At 36.4% G+C, this 20,993-nt stretch overlaps 1 protein-coding gene across 4 annotated transcripts in view; it reads left to right on the top strand.

The window, feature by feature from the left end:
• GRK4 (G protein-coupled receptor kinase 4) overlaps nt 1–20,993 on the top strand; it is a 141,172-nt gene that overhangs the window by 39,131 nt on the left and 81,048 nt on the right. For all 4 annotated transcript variants that reach the window (XM_069070748.1, XM_069070738.1, XM_069070746.1 and 1 more), the window contains 2 exons: nt 9,007–9,119; nt 16,395–16,472. In XM_069070748.1, coding sequence (XP_068926849.1) covers nt 9,007–9,119; nt 16,395–16,472 — 191 coding nt within the window. The remainder of the gene's footprint in view (nt 1–9,006; nt 9,120–16,394; nt 16,473–20,993) is intronic.

The raw sequence follows: 20,993 nt of genomic DNA, 5'->3' as shown, positions 1-20,993 counted from the left end.
TAGTGAGTTGCACATAAAAGGCACTTAATTGATGTTTGTAATTTGTTAAATTAAGTGGAATGGTTAGTGTCTTAGTCCTGATCTCCTAACATCATCATTATAGTGGTTACTACTATTTGTATTTTCTTTAATCTATCCAGTCCTTTTATAAATTCATAAAATTACAAATTTGTATTTATTTGGAGCACAGAGTCATTTTGGTGTGTACTTCCATTCATTTGCTAGTCATTTAGAAAAATTAAGTAATCAATATTGGCTCTTTGAGCATCTATCCCATTTGATTTAATCTATGCAAATGAAAGGGGTTGTTCTTTAAACAGATGTCACAGTGAATAAAACTGAACAGCTGTTCCTAGTTATATAGGTGGTTTATTTACCCTCTTTTCATGAAAGGAAAATTATATCTATTTAAAGTAATGTAGTAGAGAAGATTTTTGATCTTTCTTTTTTCTCTCTTTTTGGGCTTCCTTGTTAATTTGTATATGACTTTACTTGAAAATATCACTCTTAAGTAGATTCTCTTTCCTTTTATTTTGGGAAGTTGTAAATGACAATTTCCTGATTAGTTCACTCAGCTATTAGTAGTTTGAAACAAAGAAGTTATCCTGATAACCTTAAAATTTTTAACTGTTAACTTACAGTGGAAATATGTGAACAATAACATTGTCCCTATATTACCCTATAGATTAGTTGGTTAAATATTGAACCCAACATATTTTTGTTGAACATTCTTAATCCTTCAGACTGCTCATTCTTAATGACAAAGATATATGTATATATTCTTATCTAACTTACAGACCTTGCTTTAAAAGTTTTATTTAAATCATATCTTTGTAAATCAACAATATTTCATATGTGTTACAGAGGATTTTGTTTTAAAGAAATCCAATGAGGTCATTATATAGTGTCCCAAAAATTTTAGTGCAACTTAAACTTGTGAAATCTTATTTTTGTTAAAGTGTACTAAAGCTTAAACTGTACTAAGACCTTTGAAACACTCTCTGTAATCACCAGTTAATTGAATCACATAATCACAAAGTTCAAAAGAACCTCAGAGTCATCTAGTCTAACTATTCCTAAACAAAAATACCTTCTACAGCCCTTCTGACAACTGAGCGAGCCATCCAGCCTTGTCTGTAACTTTCCTGATGGTGCCTAATTCGCTGCTTCCTTTGGCAGTACATTCTACTGCTAGCTCTGATTTTAAGGAAGCTTTTCACTTTATCAAGATGAGATTTGTGTTTTTATTGCTTGAATCATGGACATGGCTCCTGTCTGGCCTCTGGAGCCCTTCGGGTACAGTACTATGTTTTTATATTAATGGTATGTTCTTTCCCTTGGCCCCACTAGCAAGTCCCCTCTTCTCTAGGCTAACCTTCATGAATTCTTTCCACTAATCTCCATGTGGCATAGTTTCCATTTATTTCCCCAGTCTGGTCATCCTTCTTTGAGCACACTAAAGTTTGTCTGTGCCTTTCCTAAAAGTGCTTAGAAGTGGACATAGTACTCTAGATATGATCTGACTAGGGCAAATATAGGTGGTTTATAACTTTCTATCAGGATACTACTCTTATGTTAATAGAGCCCAGATTTAATTTATTTTGTTTTTATTTACTCTCATGTTGCTCCATTGTTGACTCATATTAAGCTTTTCCTATTTCCTTTTTTTTGGCATCAACAACTTGTTTAAATAGGTCAAGTTGAATTGCTTCATTTCCATGCCTAGTTATTATTGATTTTGATCTTTGCTGTAACAAGTTAGTAATCTGACTGTACATAGTTGATTCAAGAATGGCTCCCCTAACAGTAACCAGTTGTTCCCTGTTTCATTTAGAAGGAATTTCTGTGTGTGTGTGTGTGTGTGTATGTACATACTGTTATTAGGTATTCATGTTCAGAAGGTACTAGATATTTTCTTGAAGAAAATATTTCTTAGTTTATAAGAATTTGTTCTTTTGTTTCTTATTTCTGAACCATGTTTTCCAATATATTTGTTGGCCACCTTCCCCTATAGTCTTCTCTGAATTGAAGTCATTGAGTATTTTCCTTCCATTTACATTGTAAATAGTTAGGTGGTATAATAAATAGAAATACTGGACTTGGAGTCAGGAAGACCTGAGTTCAAATCCTGCCTTAGGACTTAGCTGTGTGACCTGGGCACATCATTCAACCCCTCTCTTTCCTTACCTGTTAAATGGGGACACCAATAGCACCTACTTTACAGGATTTCTGTAAAAATCAAATGAGATCATGTAAAGTGCTTTGCAAACCTCAAAAGGATACATAAATGCTAGCTGTTGTTTTTATTGTAGCTCTGTATGTTGTTATTTTCTTGACTCTTCTTATTCAGTGAGTTTGTATCTCTCACCGTGCTCTGTATTCATTGTATTTATTATTTGTTATAAGAGCATAATAACTTTCTACTGCATTGATGTATCACAACTTTCTTTAGTTGTTTTTCCTCCTGATGGGGCATCTACTTTGTATCTATTACTTTGCTACTACAAAAAAATGGTGCTATAAATACTTTGTTTTGTATGGGGACAGAAGACTTTCTTTTTTTGTCATTGACCTTGGAATATGTGTATATTGCTGCAGCCTCTGGGTTAGAAGGCATACCATTTTAGTAAATTTGTTTGCATCATTTCAAATTGCTTTCTAGTGCAGTTCGAACAATTCATAGCTCTACTAGCAATTCCTTAGTGTGCTTGTCTTCCGCCAGCCATTATAGCACTAAAGAATATCCATGGTTTTCATCTTTTGTTATCTTTACCAATTCGCTAAATATGGAATGAAACCTTGGGGCCATTTCCTTATTAATAATGTTTGACTCTTGCTCATTTGGCTGCTGATAGTTTGCATTTTTTTTTGGAAAGCTGTTTGTTCATATCCCTTGAACATGTACATATTGGCAAATGACTTGGTCATGTGTTTCTTTTAGTTGACTATCTTGGAAATCAGACTCTTACTGGTGATATATAATGGAAAGACTTTTTCCTCAGTCACTTCCTTTCTTTTCCTAGTTGTATTAATTTTGTTCTTACAAAAGCTTTTTAATTTCATGTAATTAAGTAGATTTTTATCTTTCATAATTGCTTTTATCCTTTGTTTTGGTTAAAAATTTACCCCCTGATCTTCTTTGTGAAAGCTTCCTGTTCCAGCTATCTTTTAATTGTTTTATAGTATGATCTTTAAGATTATGGGTGGGGAGAGAAGGGAATAAACATTTTATATAGTACCTACTATGTTCTAGACAGTGTGCTAAGTGTTTTATAAGTATTCTATCATTTGATCCAGCCACATGTACAGTTTGATTATATTATGCTTTCTGGTTTAAGATCTGTGTTGTTTATCCCAGATATACATACTTATGTAGCAGAGGTTCTTAGCCTTTGTTGTGTCAGTGAAGGTCCTTGATATATGTTATAAGCTGATGAAGCCGATGGACCTCTTCCCAGAGCAGTGTACTTTAAATGCATAAAATAAAACTCATAGGATTTTAAAGGACACCAATTATATTGAAATGCAGTTTCAAAACATTAAAAAAAATAAGTTCACAGACCTTGGGTTATGAAGCTATTTTCTGTAAGGTATTCATTTAGATGCATATTGAAATCTGCAGTAGAATTCTTAATTCCACTCATAGTCCTGTTCCTGACTTTCTGTACTTCAGATTCATGCCCTTCTTGGTTTCTCATCCTGGAACTTGCCTCAGCATCTGGGGCCTCCTCACCCTAGAATATTCTTCTACGCTTCTGCCCTGCTTACCATAAAATATCTGACAGCTAAGCCTACTGCCCTTTTCTCCCTTTGGTGAGTTCCATCTTATTTTTCTGTTTTGTGAAGGGCACCCAAACTGGCCTTCCTTCATTCCATTCCTGACCCTGTTCCTGACTTTCTAGTCTTCAAAATCATTCCTTCCTGCTGGGTTACCTTCATTTCCCTCTCTCCCTCCTCTTTTTAGTTCCCTTTGATGTGTTGTCTTCCTCCTTTAAAATGTAAGCTCCTTGAGGGCAGGGACTATTTTTTTGCTTGTAGAATATATCCCTAGCTTTTAGCATAGTTTCTTGGAGAACATCAGCACTTATTAAATACTTTTTTCCTTCCATCATTCATTATTTGGCCTTTTCTTTGTGGATGAGCTTGACCAAACACCTTCCAAAAGGTGCTGATCATTATAGACAAGGTAATGGAAAAGCAAATGGTGGGTATGAAGAGGCTGTCATGCATAATCAGAAAGTTAGTCCAAAGGAGACCAAGATGCAAAGATATCATCACAAGATCTTGTAGAGAAAAAGATCTTGTCGCATAGTGAGAACAGTGTCTGACAGTTGGAGAGATAGAACACTCCACTAGCTTCCCTCACCCTGATGGAAAAAAGTGAAAAAGGCCTCTGGCAGTTGGGTTGCACTCATTCTGGTAAACTTTTGAAAGGATAGGGGTGGAACTCTCACAAGCTAGGCAGGCACTGAGAGAACTTCCAATTGTTTAAGATTACAGGTCCATTTGAATATGATATAAAATAGTGATCTACAGCTAGGGTGGGGAACCTGCATCTTCAAGTCCGCATGTGGCCCTGCAGGTCTTCTGGTGTGCCCCTTTGACTGAATCCAAATTTCACAGAATGAATCTTTTTAAGGGTATTTGTTCTGTGAAGTCTGGATTTAGGGCTGAATTTGAGGACCTACATGGCCACATGTGGCTTCGAGGCCATAGGTTTCCTATTCTAGGTCTCTAAACCAAATTTCTGCCAGATTTCTGTCAGTTTTCTTAGCAATTCTTGTCAAATAAGATCTTTTCAAGGTAATTTATGTGTTTTTTTGGTTTATCAAACAGTGAATTACTGAGTACAATTGTTCCCATTTCATCCTTGTCTTGGTTGTTCTTTTGATTCATTAAAAACATTTTTTTAAACTAGTAATCAAGTTATTATGATTACTGCTTTGCAATATTATGTGAGGACTGGATTTACTCTTACTTTATTCCTTCTTATTTCCTTTGATATTCTAGAACTTTTGCTACTACAAATTAATTATTTTATCTACTCTGAAAAGCATCCCTGTGGTAGGTTGATTGGTAGCACTAAATCTATAAATTTCAGTAGTATTATAATTTTAATTAAACACATCTCCCTGGTTTAAGCATTACTTGATATAGTAATTGGCCATTGAACAAATATTTCCCTGTGATTACGTTTATTGAGAAATAAATCTAGGTAATCCTCACATACATGAGAGATTTTATTTGGGGGGGGAGAGAGAATTTAGGGGGCTGCATTTTACTCTACAGATGCAGAGCTATGTGTATGTGTGCGTGTGTGTATATATGTTTAACATTAAGAAAGACCTGGGGGCAGCCAGGTAGCACAGCGAGTAAAAGCACCGGCTCCAGTGTCAGGATGACCTGGAGATCGAATCCCAGACACTTAGCTCAGACACTTAGCACCCACCCAGAAACACCTGGCCGTGTAACCTTGAGCAAGTTACTTAACCCCGATTGCTTAAAAAAAAAAAAAAAAGACCTGTAAAGATGTAGTCTCCTATGGAAAATCCTTTGGCAAACACTGTTCTTTTCCCATGTTTTCATCAAAGATAGCATAAAAAAGTGAGAAAGTGGGCATTTTGGTCAGTAGTTATTGTTCTCTTGGTTAGCTTCTTAGGGATATCACTACCCATAATTCCTTGCATTCTTTGTTGCCTTGTGCTCCCAGAGAGAGATTATTTTAGGGGAAAAGCCTGACCCTGAGTGCTTTCGTGCTCGGCATCTCTGGTATGAATTGTCTCGGTGTCGTACAGTTTCCTAGACGTGTGCTTGTCAGGTCTATCTGACCTTCTCACCTTTGTCCTCTGAAGCGCTATCGTGCTTCCTTACGGAGTGCACGGGGTCTAGGGCATTAGGGTCTAATTCTCACCACTCTTTTACTGTGATGAACAGGAAACACCATGATAGGGCAGGCAGATTTGTTCCATTTTCCATCTATTTGTCCTCCTGCCCACATCAGTTCTCAGAATGATGTGAGTTGTTTAAACCTCACGTCATCCTTTCTGTATACTTGTTTTTACTTACATTATTTTTTGCTATTTTGTGAAGTGATACTACTCATAATCTTTTGCCATCCTCACTTGTCATTTTTTTCTTTTTAAATGTGTTTTTTATTCTGAACTGGCTGCCATGCATCTCTTTGGGGAAAGGAGGATAAGTCTTTGCTGGTAAAGGCAGTTTCTGGAATTTTTTTGTCGTTCCCGTTATTGTGGTTACTTTTAAAATTCAGTATCTATGGGAAATGGTGATAACCAAAATTAATCAGTTACTTAATCTTATTTTTTGTCAGTGGTGGCCCATTTGAATAGTTCAAATTGAAACTTTTGCAGTTGATTATAGTTCTATCTTGTCTCCATTCCTTCTAATTTGATGACATTTGACCTTTAATTTGTGTATGGTTTCATTGTATACATAGTTGATTCCTTTATGACTCCCATATAATCCTGCCTTCTCAGATATAGTATATTTCTTTTTTTATGATGATATATTCTTTTATCTAGTACCTTCTAGTTGGATGGAAGTGTTGATACTGTTTTGATATAAAGCTTCTTTTAAATTCCACAAACCACTGGACTCTTTCACTCAGACCTGAATCATGTTTTCCAGAATATTCTTTATCATCTTTTCACTATGTCCACCTTTGCTTTAAAGTCAGCAAGCATCAAAAATGTATGTCTCTCTGATTTAGAGAATCAATTGTGCATAGAATTTCTTTAATTCATCTTCTATAATAAATATTGACATATGAGCTACAGTTGGTCTTTTCATTCATTTTCATCATCTCTATTACAATAAAAGATGATCAAGCATCCCAGTAGATGTGTTCAGACAGAGCAGCACAATGGGTTGACTGTATCCAGTGGTATATCATAGTTGGTACAGTAGGTATTTGCCGTCCAGTTTGTTGTGATAATTGAACTCATTGAAGTGAATGTAATTTGATATTTTATTTTTTCCCAGTTACATGTAAAAACAATTTTAACATTCTTTTTTCAAATTTTGAGTTCCAAATTCTCTCTTCCCCACTCCCCCCTCATTGAGAAGGAAAGCAATTTGACATAGGTTATACATGTGTAATCATATAGAACACATTTCTATGCAAGTCATGCTGTGAAAGAAACACAGACCCCTACCCCCCCCCAAAAAAAAAACACAATAAAAATAAACAAAGTAAAGAAAAAATATCTTCGATCTGCATTCAGGCCCTACCAGTTCTTTTTCAGGAGATGGACAGCATTTTTCCTCATAAGTCCTTCAGAATTGTGTTAGATCATTGTATTGCAGAGAATAGCTAAGTTGTTCACAGTAGATCATCATACAGTCTTGCTGTTACTATGTACAATGTTCTCTTGGTTCTGCTCATTTCATTTTGTTTCAGTTCACATAAGTCTTTGCAGGTTTTTCTGAGAGCATCCTGTTCATCTTTTCTTATAGCAAAAAGTATCTTATCATAATCATATACAGCAGTTTGTTCAGCCATTCCCTAATTGAAATGCATCCCCTCAATTTCTAATTCTTTGCCACCACTAAAAGAGCTGCTACAAATATTTTTTGTACATATAGGTCCTTTTGGATGCAGCTGTAGTAGAGATATTGCTTGGTCAAAGGATATACCGTGGTTTTATAATCCTTTGGACATAGTTCAGAATTGTTCTCCAGAATGGTTGAATCAGTATACAACTTCATAAATAGTGCATTAATGTTTTAATTTTCCTACATTCCCTCTCACATTTGCCATTTTTCTTTTCTGTCATATTAGCCAATCTGACTGATGTGGTAGTAGCTCAGAGATGTTTTAATTTGCATATCTTCAATCAATAGTGATTAAATCAGAGCATTTTTTCACAACTGTAGATAGCTTTGTGTTCTTTTAATGAAGAGCAAATTAATTACTAATCACTTGTAGTAAGACATTTCTTTAGGTTAACATTTTGTAAGCATAATTTTGAAGATATACTTCTATTTTTGTATCTTTACAGCAAAGGTGTGTTTATTTAAAATTGTAAAGTCTCCCTATTAGATTGACTTATTTGATTGCTAAAATTAAATTCATACATTAATCACTTTAAGCATTTGTTTTTTTTAATTTTTCTTGATCCAGAACAAAAATTAACATTCATATATTCTCAAACAGATCATTTTTGGGGATTAGCAAGTGCAAAATATCAACCAATTACATAGGATACATAGGATATTTAAATATAATACAACTACTAAATAGATATAGGAGTATAATATTTTCTTATTTCATATAGGTAAACAGTAGAAAGTATAAATCATATGCAGAGAGACTGAGTTGGAAGACAAGAGAAACTCAGTTCTGCTTTCTTACTCTCAGCTCTTTCCTTTGTCATGATTTGGATTACTCAGTTGTAAGGGAATGGAAGTATATACATTACATTTTTTGTGATGAGTATGATGTTTGAGGTACTATGATACAGAGTTCTGAACTTGAATCCAGGAAAACCTGTTCAGATCCCACCTCTAACCCCCTCTGGTTGACAGTGATCAAGTGGATTAACTTCTTTGAAATGAAATAGTGTATGTAACAAATGTTGCCAATTTGAAAGCATTAAATAAATGCTAGAAGTTACTTTATTGAACAAATTTTTTTTCTTTTAAGTTCTTGTCTTCTTTTCCCTTTCCCCCCAACCCACCCCCTGCCACATCTCCAGCTCTGCTTTCAAATACAGCTTTCTTTCAGTGATAGAATGAGTTGACTGGAGAAGAAAGCAAAAGTGCCATATGCCACTTCTTCTGAATTATCTTTGTTCTCCCTTTTGTTATCATTTGAAATGTTTATTTATGTAGGTCTTTTATTTTCTATTAAAAATTGGTGAGTATAAATACTATTACAGTAGCAAATAATGTTTTGATTCTCATGTCAAGAGTAAACGAAAATTTCGAAAATCACTTTGCAGTTTCTAATAGTCATGGTTATTTACTTTTTCTTTCTGTACTCAGAAAAGGACTATAACAGTCTCTGTGACAAACAGCCCATTGGAAGACTACTTTTCAGACAATTCTGTGATACAAAGCTTGATCTAAAGAAATGCATTGAATTTCTGGATGCAGTGGTAAGCAACTTATCCCAATTTATCTTGATTTGCTTAGTCATGTTTTTTAAAAGATAGTAGAAACATTCTATAAAAGAGAGTAAATCACTTCAAGTTATTTACACTTGAGCAATGACAGGGTGAATGAACCAGTTTTCTTGAAGTCATGATAAATAAATTTCTTTGGTGTCAAATTGTAATCTATATAGTGTTAAAGCTTGTGTTTTAATATATCCCCATGTTACCTCCCTCCTAGATAACTTTTAAGTGGCCTGTTGGTTTTTATTTGTGTTATGCTGATTTGATTTGGAGAGAAATTAAAATTCCAAGAAGTGTTCTTTTGGCTGTCTGAAAAGTATCTTTTCATTTCCCAGATGCAAACATTCAATAATCCTGGGGTACACTGAGTCAAAAGGATACGGAAGACATAATGTTATGAGAGGCACAGTCAGGTTGAACAGAATTTGCCGTTTTTTAAGAGATGTCTTTGTTTGCCTATTCCCTGTTTCACAATTTCTGCTGTTGCCTTTTTGTTGGCTCTCATGGTCCAGTGGTTCAGGCTTGAGATCAGAGTGAAATGAGACTTGTAGATAATATAAACTTTACCAAAAGAACACTTACTGAACAATCATATGGAAAGGATATTCAGCAGAAATAGAGGATTGATTCAGTGGGGCATATTTCCTTCACATTTTACAGTACAGTCAGCGTATTGACTCTGCATTGTGAAGTTATTAAACCCAAGGAGTCTTGACTACTAGTATATAGGTCTCTTAGTTCCTTCGACTAATTAACTTTCAAGGACAATTTCATTGCCTTTTTAGGGGAAAAAACCATCCTTTGTTGAAGGGCTCTTCCAGTCTTTTTTTTTTTTTTAAAGCAATTGGGGTTAAGTAACTTGCTCAAGGTTACACGGCCAGTTATTTCTGGGTGTGGTGCTAAGTATCTGAGCCCGGATTTGACCCCAGGTCATCCCAATTCTGGAGCCAGTGCTCTTACTCGCTGAGCCACCCAGCCACCCCTAAGGTTAAGTAACTTGCTCAAGGTTACATGGCCAGTTATTTCTGAGTGTGGTGCTAAATATCTGAGGCCGGAACCAATCCCGGGTCTCCTGACACCAGGGCCGGTGTTCTTCCAGTCTTCCTAAACCAAGCATAGCGAATTTCTAGTTTGGAACATGGCCTAACCCTAAGCCTACCTGACCCAATTGGATCAGTGCCTTACACAGATAAAGAAATTCTAGTTTTCTACTCATGTTTGAGTACTTCTTTAAAAGTAGAAGATTTCAAAACCATGAAACTTACTTAGATGGGACTAAGAAAAGGGGTTTATGGTCATTCTTGTAGAAGCAATTGCCCAGGGGACTTTCTTCATTTTGAGCAGTGGATGCAAAATTTTCTCTTTGTGACTTAGTATTTATCTTCTTTTGCAGACTATCAATCAGTTAACAAATGTTGATTAAATTCCAACTATATGCATTGAAATGTGTTGGTCTTCCTTAGAACTAAATTCTTAGCTTAGACTTACATTGATTTAAAATTGTTATACTTCTGCAGTAACAGTAAACTACCGTGCTAGTATTTTTTCTTTTGGCTGTAACACTCAGCCATATTTTCTCCCTAGACTACTTTACATTCCCTTGAGTGTCTACCAGAGATCCCGTCAAGTTTTGTCAGAAGTTTCAAACCAAGTAGTAAGGGAAAAGAACTAGATACTGTGATCAAAACAGAACTTGTCCAGTTCATTCAGAGAAGGTTAAGATAGGACTGATAATGAGCACATGTTATATGCCTAGCTCCTTGGTAGGTGTTGTGGGGGGTGCAGAAGAAATATAAGACTTAATCAGTGCCTTGAAGGGGTTCACAGTCTAGTTAGAGAAAAGGACTAATGACTAGGGAACTAGACACAATAAATAAGAGGTGACTAGATAGAAAAGGAATATGTTTTAAGGTGACTGAAAGCTCAAAATGAATAAATAGTTTTCCATGGCAGCCTCCCAAAAGCTAATTAGATCTTAGATAATATTAACGAACATAAAGTGTCCAGGTCAAGGATGATTGTCTCATAATTTTAGTCACACTACATACAGAATGTGTTAGGAGGAACCTTCTGCAATCTTTATTGTATCCAGGGAAGGTCCAGTAGGATTGTGAGGAAAACTCAAAATAGATATATGAGGATTAGTTGAAGTCTAGAACTCTTTCTACCATATCACACTGTTCCTGAAAATTACACAGGAGCAGATTTCAATTTAATTTAAGAAGAAAATTCCTAAAAATCAAAGCTGTGTGAAAGTATTATAAGCTGCTTTGGTGGAGAGTAGTGAGTTCCCAGGCACCAAAAGTGTTCGAGCAGAGACTGGGAGACAGTTTGTTGGGAATGTTGTAGATGGGCTTTCTCAGGCAACAGACTAACCTATTTATTTACCTATCTATTTATTTCTTTATTTACAGGATCATACATTTAGAGCTACAGGTGACCTAGGTCAGCTCCCTTCCTTTATGGTGTAGGAAACTGAAGCCCAGAGAAGGAGTGATCTGAGGTCACACAGATAGTGAATAGCAGTGGGAGGTCCTTTGATACCATAGAGAACATTCTTTTTCCCTTACACCAATTTCTGCCCCTTCAGAGTTATGGAAATGATCTACTTTAGTAGAGAGAATAACCTAACAGAATCATAGGAGACTACAGTTGGAAGGAGCCTCATTGTTCATTTGGTTCAGTTCCTTCCCTTGCCCCCCAAAAAGTATGGATTACATCCATAAATCCCTACAAAAGTGATCTTTTATCCTTTGCTTTCACCTATCTTGTGACAGGAAACTCACTATCTCAAAAGGCAATCCATTCTGTTTTTAATCATTATGAGGCAACTTGAAGAAATGGACAGAGAGACATTCGTAAGCTGGGAAGACCTCACTTCAAGTTCCACTTCTGATAAGGCTTGATTGTATGACCTTGAGCAAGTTACTTAACCACTGGGAACTCTAGGCTGCTCTCAAAGACTCTGAGTTTCATAGAAGATGCTGATCTGTAGTGGTAGATGGAATTTCTTTTCCCCTGGAGTTGGGGGAAGTTTTTATTCTTTACAGTTTTTATTCTCTCTAAGGTCCTTTCCAACTCTAGGATTTGAAGTATTTGAATAGAAAATAATTCTGTAGAAATCAGGATGTATTACTAATGATCAATAAGGTAATAATTCACATTTTGCTTCTTTCCTGGAGCATTAGGGATACACTGTTGACCTAAAAGCCTCAATACTCTTTAGGATTATTATATACAGGGGCAGCTAGGTGGCACACTGAGTAGAGCACTGGCCCTGGAGTCAGGGCGACCTGAGTTTGGATCCAGCCATGGGAGCTTGGGCAAGTTACTTAACCCTAATTACCCTCCAAAAAGCAAATAAAAAAATTAAGATTATTATTTATAGAAAAACTGATAACTTAGGGAATGATTCTAAATGATGGGCCTAGGTGGTCCTTTAATTTGCTCTTTGCTCAATAGATGGACAGATGAGCTATAGGCTTTGTTTAAAGACCATTAGGACAACTTTAATGGTTTGTTTGGAAATCATTAGGAGTTTTGCAATAGGTAATTTGATCCCTACAATTATGTTTTAGATTTGATTTATATATTCTTTCATCCAACCAATATTCATTGAGTACCTCCTATATGAGAGGCCTTATGTACTAAGGTGGGGGAGGGGGGTGTAAAGGTAGATAAGGCGTAGTTCCTTTCTTTCTGGGGATATGGGGATTTTCATCAACTAACTTAGCATTAGGAGAGAAAAAAAAACTTCTATCAAAGAGTTATCACTCAGATAGGAATGCAGCAACAACTCAGATAGGACTAATTAAATACACTTAGTGTTGCCCATCTGTCATGTTTAAGGGCAAAGTCTTCTGGCGTAGTCTACAGGGCAGAGAAGTGACTGTTAACCTTAGGAAACCATGGGTTGTCATGTAGTCATAACTCTCAAGTTTTCCTTGACAAATACCCAAAGATCCTGGTCCTTTTACCCTTACCCAGCCAAGTATGCTTCCTTGAGTTTTTTCAAGTTACTTTTATAGCAGGGGTTGCATTCACAATTAAATCCATTTTTAAGTATTATTATCAGTTTTTATTATGTTGCTCTTTTATATCCATTAAAAGCATTTTCTGCACATTTAATTGTAATGTGATTAAATAGTTTTGTTTGGGAAGGCATTTCTGAAATACAAGCCTTTGGGAGGATGATTCATTTTATAGAACTTAACTTTGCCACAAACTTTGTAAAGGAATATATGTTGTATAAGTTAAGTTGTAACACAAGGAGATGGTTGTAGATGCTTCCCCCCCCCACCCCCTTGGGGAGAGAAGTGTTTGTCAGAAAGTTTTTTTAAACAACACAAAGATAAATTATATGTGATTTCAGTGGCTCCCTTATAATTTGAATAGCTCTAGTTCTCCTTTTTGAACCTTGAATTGGATGGTGTAGTCAGATTAAGAATGGATCCATGTTTGATCTAGCTATCACCCAAACATTTGGTCTCCTGCCTCAAATGAACTGTCCCTCAGGGTCACTTTGGTAGGAATTTAAGCCTTTGACAAGGAGCACAAGTAGCATTTGTTGAAGGTCTGTAGTGTGCAGAAGACTGAACTGGTTTCTTAGGTTGGTAACTGTGACCTGATTCTGTTTGGGAAAGTAAGCTACCACTGAAGTAGCCTCAGTGTCATGGGACATAAATGTGATGCTAAGAAAACTCACAGAAGGTTTTTTTGAGCCACCCTAGGACTACAAATTTAAGTAAGAAATCTAGAAGGTATTTTTGTGGCAGTGACTTCAGCTCTAAGGGGCAGTGAACTTCAGGCTCTAGTGATTTGAGCTGTCTTTTATCAAATCATATAATAATAATGACTTGGTTGGTTGCTGTCCTTTGTTCTTGAAGAGGACCGAAATGACATCACTATGCTAGAGTTAAGTTTCACTATGTGGAACTTGGACTGATCAGACCAATATGAGCTCAGACTGCTCTACCACAGGTCGGGCACAAATAGTCCATGTGAACATTTGGGTGGATGCTCTCAATTTGCGCATCCTGCATTTCCTTTGACCTGTTTCAGTTCTGCTTTGCTCACAGAGCACAGCACATTCTCTGATGTGGGCACACCATACCAGGTGGTCCTGTGCCAGTGTCTCCCATGTCACACAATCAATTCCAAAGTTCTTGAGACAGACCTTGAGAGTGTCCTTGTCTCGCTTCTTCTGACCACCATGTGAATACTCGTTCTGTGTGAGTTCTTAATCCCTTAATCCATTATTTCATTCCCTATTATTGGTACCTGGAAGTAGTAATGTGGAAAAGGTTATGAATTAAAAATTCTATTTTGAATAGATAATTCATTTTCTTTCATTATCATTTTTTGAAGAGTTGAATAACTTTCAGACCAGACCCAGTTTAACGCTATACTCATTGTACTCCAGAAATTAAATTGTAAACAGTCTAAGTTTGGCAGAATCCATTTGTGTCATAAACTTGTTCATACTAGGAAATCAAACATGTCTAGCACTAAATTAAAAAGAATATAATTTGCTGAATGTGATGAATTTTGTTTTGATGCATACTATAGATCATTAACCTTTCTATTCTACTTTATGACTAAAATAATCCTTAATGATTTAAGGTAGTAAATCTAAGTGTAATTATTGAATACTAGAATTAAAAAGGGGGCATCAGCAGCCATCTAGTCCAGTACTTATCTAATATGATACTTGAATTCCATCTACCAGATTCCCAACAAGGCATCATCACATCCCTCCTTGAATACTTCTGTTGATAGAAGAAACTCAATCCCTAAGCATTTTTTTGACAGCTCTAATTATTAGGAAGGTTTTCCTTTTATTGAGGTGAAATCTGACTTCTTGTTACATATGCCTATTATTCTGTTTTGCTTTCTGGACCTAAACAGAGTAGTCCGAATCCCTATCCAAGGGTATTGCTCTTCAAGAAGTTTAAGAAAATCATCACTGGGGGAGGCTAGGTGGCGCAGTGAATAGAGCACCGTCCCTGGAGTCAGGAGGACCTGAGTTCAAATGCAGCCTCAGACACTTAACACTTACTAGCTGTGTGACCTTGGGCAACTTACTTAACCCCAATTGCCCTGCCTTCCCCCCTCAAAAAAAAAAAAAAGAAAATCATCATTTCCCCTCCTTCCTCTATGCCCACCTTCCCTATTTAATTTTCCTGCTAAAACAGACTTGGATCCTTCACTTGGATTCTTGGATACTTGGATAGTCTAATTAGAAGACTGATAAAATTGCCCTTATACAGGAAAGTTACAGAGTAAAAATGAAGAGACAAGCTATAGGCTAGTGTTTCCCAAACTTGGTAAACTAAGACATAGCCACTAAAATCTGGTGCAACATTATGTAGCACATAATCCTGGGGCACAGGCCCTAGGGTATGAGGCACCCAAAGGTTGCTTTGCTTCCACTGTAGGGAAAAGAATCAGATGAAATTTCTTCCCATCAATCACCTTAGTTTATATAAAATTACACCCCCCTTTCCCAAAGACTGATGGTAATCTACAGATTGTTGGTTGAGAAATAGAGATTTAATCTTAACTCTTGAAAAATATTTATTCATATGTCTTGAAAACTGAATAAAGGTAAAATCAAACTCCTTTTATGTGATGTCTAAAACCGAATTCATTCTAACAGCTTGTATGGCCAAGCTATTCATTTTTTAGTTTTGTTGAATCCAGTTTAATACTCCCAAATCAAAGTATAGCATAGCGAGAATTTAGGAAAGCAACTGGGCAGCTAATTTCTTAGTTTCCTAACCACCACAGCAGATGACAATTTGGCCTTAAGTCAACTTCCTTCACTGAAAAATGAGGTTGCACCAGATGATTTCTTAAGACCCCTCCCAAATCTAAGTTACGTGAATATAAGCTTAAGTCTATTCCATTAGTGAAAAAAGTGGAGACTTTTGAATTATTTTATCAAACAAGTGGGCAATTCACTATAGCAGAGACTGGGAGCTACAATGATGAAAAAAATCATCCGTAGTCCAGAAGTTTTCTGTCTGATGGGGGATGATAAATTTGTGAGAGAAGGCTAAAGGAAACCAGAATGCATTAGGAAATTTTGGAAGGAAGAGATGGTTAAGAGAGGTCATGGAGTAAAGTGATCAAAGAAGGCTTTCCTGAACCCAGTAATCACACAATTTATATTTGAATGGTTTGTTCTATATGTTGGTATGTTTTGGGGTTTTTTTATGTATAAAGCATAGACTTTTCCCTACTTTTCTTTCCTAGGCAGAATATGAGGTGGCTTCAGATGAAAATCGAAGAGACACTGCTCTGAAAGTTTTAAACACATACTTCAACAATGGGGTATGTTTTATTCTCTAGCTGATAATTATTTGTAACTTGTTATTCTTCAAATTCAAACTTGAGACTTCTAAGATTCCAAGGGAACATATTAAAATGAAAGGTGTTCAAAGTTAATATTGTGTCAACATTGTTAATTAGCTTTTTTTCTTAGATTAAAGGAAAATGTCAGAAGAAGATTTCCCCCCCAAAACTGGACAAATTGTTAGTTTTTTAAAATCTTCTCCTGTTCTAATTTAGTTTCACTAGAAACTAGCTAAGGCAAAAAATAACTTTTTCTGAGTCATTATTGGTGGATGATGTTATGTTTTATGCATGGCTTTATCATATTCTTGTAGCTAGCTTTTCTGTTCCTATGTCTATGGCATAGTTCCCTTAGCATGACTTTCTTAGACTAAAAAAGTACTTCCTGATATAATGACCACAATTATTTATTTAGTTATGTATGTAAATTTTTTGTTGTTTGCTTATTTCAGTCATGTCCAGCTCTTTGTGAAGCCATTTAGGGTTTTCTTGGCAAAGATACTGGAGTGTCTTGCCATTTCTAGCTCATTTTACAGATGAGGAAACTTTGAAAAACAGGATTAAGTGATTTGCCCAGGGTCACACAGCTAGTGAGTATTTGAAGCCAGATTTGAACTCAGGAAGATAAGTATTCTTGACTCCGGGCCTGGTACTTTCTCCACTGTGCCATCTAGCTGCCCTGTATGTAAATTTGGCACCTAATAATAGTTCCTTTGGATAATTGAAAAAATAATGGCAGTGCCCTGCCCTCAAGGAGCTTATAATTAGGTAAATAAAAATAATAGTTCCCATAATGCTTTGGGGTTTTCAAAGTTCTTTTATTGGAATAATCCTATGAAATAGATAGTCTGAGTGTTCTTATACCCATTTCACAAATGAGGAAGCTGAGACTCAGAGGCAGAGTGATAATATAGTAAGCATTGGAGCCAAGACTCAGACCAAGGGCTTCTTTCTTACCCCAAGCCCTATAGCTTAGCCAGATTGTATTGTCTTCCTGTGGAGTTATGGCTGTTGTCCTACAAGTGAGAAAACTGAGTCTTAGAGAGATTCATTGACTTGTTCAAGGTCAAACAGTGGGAGGACTAAAAACGCTTGTGGATCTTCTGACTCTCCATTCGTTGTTCTTTCCTGCTACACACTGAGTGACCATTGTCACAAAGGGTGCGTGGCAGAGTGTTGTGGTTTGGGAAGGCTTCCTAGAGGTGGTAGCACTTGAGTTGGGAAGTGAGAAGTGAGGAACTGGAGAAAAATGGGAGAAGGGGGACCTTAGGAAGGAAGAAAGTACAAAAGCAAAAGCATAGGAACAGAGAAGGTGGAGAGATTTGCCATATTAGTAGAGAACTCTGGACAGTGCCTAGTGATTAGAGGGTTCAGAAGGCAGGTTGGAGCTTGATTACTTGAATGCCAGGCTAAGACATTTAGATTTTTAAGCAGTTTGATAATGCAAACAAAAGTCTCATAAAAAGATTAATCTCATTTTGTGTATAGAGTAGATTGGGGGGAGGGGTGAAAAACTCTGGAGGCAGAGACCAGTGGGAAGATGTTTATGGTTTAGGGCAGCAGTCTTCAGACCTTTTTGATTGCTTACCAAAACCAACAAAAATTTTGAGTTCAATAATGCATGTACTTATTTGTGAATTATATATACATGCTTCTCTACTAATAATTATATACATTATAAAACTCACAAGAACTGAGATAAAAAAGGAGATAAAGATGAAATGATATTAGATTTTAGAGTCAGCCATTGGATTTTATTGTGTAGGGAGTGGACAAACTTGTGCTTTTTCTTTAGAGCTAGGTGGAAGACAGTTTAGAGTGGGGAGAGTCTTGAAGGATGGACGCTTTTAGGCAACCACAATGACAGTCCGGGCTAGAAGGGATGAGAGAGATTGTTGATGTAGGAAGAAGGGAACAGATGCAAAAGATGTCGCAAAAGTAAAAATAACAAGATTTGGCCACTAATTGTATATTTGTGGTGAGGAAAAATGAGATGAACACAATACAAGTTGTAAAACTGGTTTACTGGTTAGATGGTGATGCAACAAATGTAATTATCCAGTTAGGAAGCTGTTCGAATAGTGCAGATGAGAGGGGATAAGGGCAGTGAGATTGGAAAGGAAAGGACAAATTTGAGAAATAGCAAGGAAGTAGAAGGGCATGTGCATTGCATTGATTGATGCATTATAGTGAACACAAGCTGATTAAATATTTACATTATTTTTTAATTCACATTAATTTTTAAATCATGCATATATTCAGAGAAGTTACTTATCTCACTGTCAGGGTACAATAGGAATGATGAAGGAATCAAAGTTTACCCTTTTTCCTTGTTTCAATTTATCCTCTTGTTATTTGAGATTATTTTGAAGACTTTTTTAACTATGTTGAAGATAAAACAATGTAATCGTCCTCATTTGACTCTTCCAATTTATCTTAAAATAATATTTGAAATAATTTTGCTATTCATGGAGAAAAAACTAAAACCTTAGGACAGCTAGGTGGCACAGTGAATAGAGCACCGGCCCTGGAGTCAGGAGGACCTAAGTTCAAATCGAGCCTCAGCCACTTGACACACTTGCTAGCTGTGTGACCTTGGGCAAGTTACTTAACCTCAATTGCCTTACCAGAGAAAACAAAAAACAGAAATCTCATTATAATGCTATAATTAGGGGTTTTGTCAACAAAACCTTCTTACAGGTAAGATAGCCATATTATGGTTAAATTCTTTTGATATTTCAGAAATGAAACCCCATTGAGATATAATAACAGATCATGTCAGAGAACTCTCTTTTCCTTATCTGACAGGGCTCCTAACCTGGGAGTGAACCTGATATAGTTGACCTAGGTTTTAGCAAAGCAGCTGAGTGAGGATATTATGCTATTCTTGTGGAAATAATGGAGAGATTTGGGCCACCTGGTAGTACATTTAGATGAATTCAGAGCTGTTTGAACAGCTGGACTCAGAGAGTAGCTGTTAATGGTTTGATGTCCTCTTGAAAGGAGGGATCCCTTAGAGTGCCCCAGGGTTATGGGTATAGTACTGTACCACTTGTATTTGTGACTTAAATAAAGGTGTATATATAAAGTATAAAATTTGCAAAAGACAAAGCTGAAAAAGGTAGCTAACATCCTACATAATAGTTAAAAACCAAAAAGATCTTGACAAGCCAGAACTACAATGAGATAAATTTAATAGAGGAAAATGTAAATTCTAACACTCAAGTTGAAAAAAATCACCTTCACAAGTGGAGGTGTTGGTTTTGGAGGCAGAAAGAGAAGGATAAGCAGTTCTTAGTCTTAAAAAGATCTAGGGATTTTAGTGCCTTATCAAATCAACATATCAATCATACCATGTCAACAAATCAACATGGTATGAGGTCAGCCAAATATACTAATGCTTCTAGGTCCTGCACTGAGTAGCAGAGCCCCTAGGAATCATGAGGTGAGAGTCCCAAATTATTCTGCCATGGGGAGCCACATATGGAGTCACTTCTGAGTGTCACAGTTTAGCAAGGACCTCGACATGTTTCAGAAGAGAGCAGCCAGGATAATAAAGCATCTTGAGTGCATGCCATGTGTAATCAGTTGAAAGAGCAGAAGCTTGATGAAGAGAAGATTCAGAAGGAAAATGAGAACTATTTTCATATATGGGGAGGATTTTAGGGTGGAAAAGAGGCTGACCTTGTACTGTTCATGCCATAAAGCAGAACCAGAAGCAGGGTTAGAGCTGAAAAAAAGTCACGTTTAGCTTTTCTGTAAGTCCCCAATACCGAGAGCCATCCAAAAGTAGATTAGGTACCTCAGGATATTGTGGTTTATGTCCCATTCTATTCTGTAGGCAGATTTCATTATATTACTTTGGATATTTTTTTTTCTTATGGATACTTTAATACTTCAAAAAGTCTATATTTTTGACAATGTAGAGCTTCCATTCATGCCATTATAAATTACAACCTCTTTACACCATAGTAAATCTTCATGAGTTGCTTTAGCCAGTAAAATTCATCTGCTAAATGAAGACCAACCTTCTGCTAATGAGCCAGTCTATATAAACTGGTCATCTGACCACAGACACAGTCCATCACCAGGCCTGTTCATAAAGCTCTTCTACTTTAGAGCGCCTGCCTGAGTATGTATTTTGTAGATGTAAACCTCAGACACTCACAGCAGTGACTTCCATGACTCAATGAGACATCAATGGAGGACTCTTGTAAAAGATTCTTAGCTATTAAATGGTCAAAAAGTTCATTTTAAAATTAGATTGCTGAGGTGATAAAAGTAGAAAATGGACCATGTGCTAAAGGTTCAAGAAAATTGTTGCTTTAATCATGAACCAGTGGTGCCACACCAGTAATAACCTATGAAGTTTTAGCCTTTACTATAAAAGGACCATCCAGGAGCCAAGTTGTTCCCATTGTTAATGTTCAACTTCCTCTTTCTCCAGTGATATGACAGTTTGGTATATGTCCAGTCACCTGCAGGCAAATCTTTGATATC

The sequence above is a fragment of the Petaurus breviceps genome, unplaced genomic scaffold (genome assembly GCF_028583685.1).
Source record: "Petaurus breviceps papuanus isolate PSGF00001 unplaced genomic scaffold, PetGlider_PUasm1.0 140, whole genome shotgun sequence".
Taxonomy (NCBI): Eukaryota; Metazoa; Chordata; class Mammalia; order Diprotodontia; family Petauridae; genus Petaurus; species Petaurus breviceps.
The sequence above is the reverse complement of the archived record's forward strand: the minus strand, read 5'-3'. Positions and strand labels throughout refer to the sequence as shown.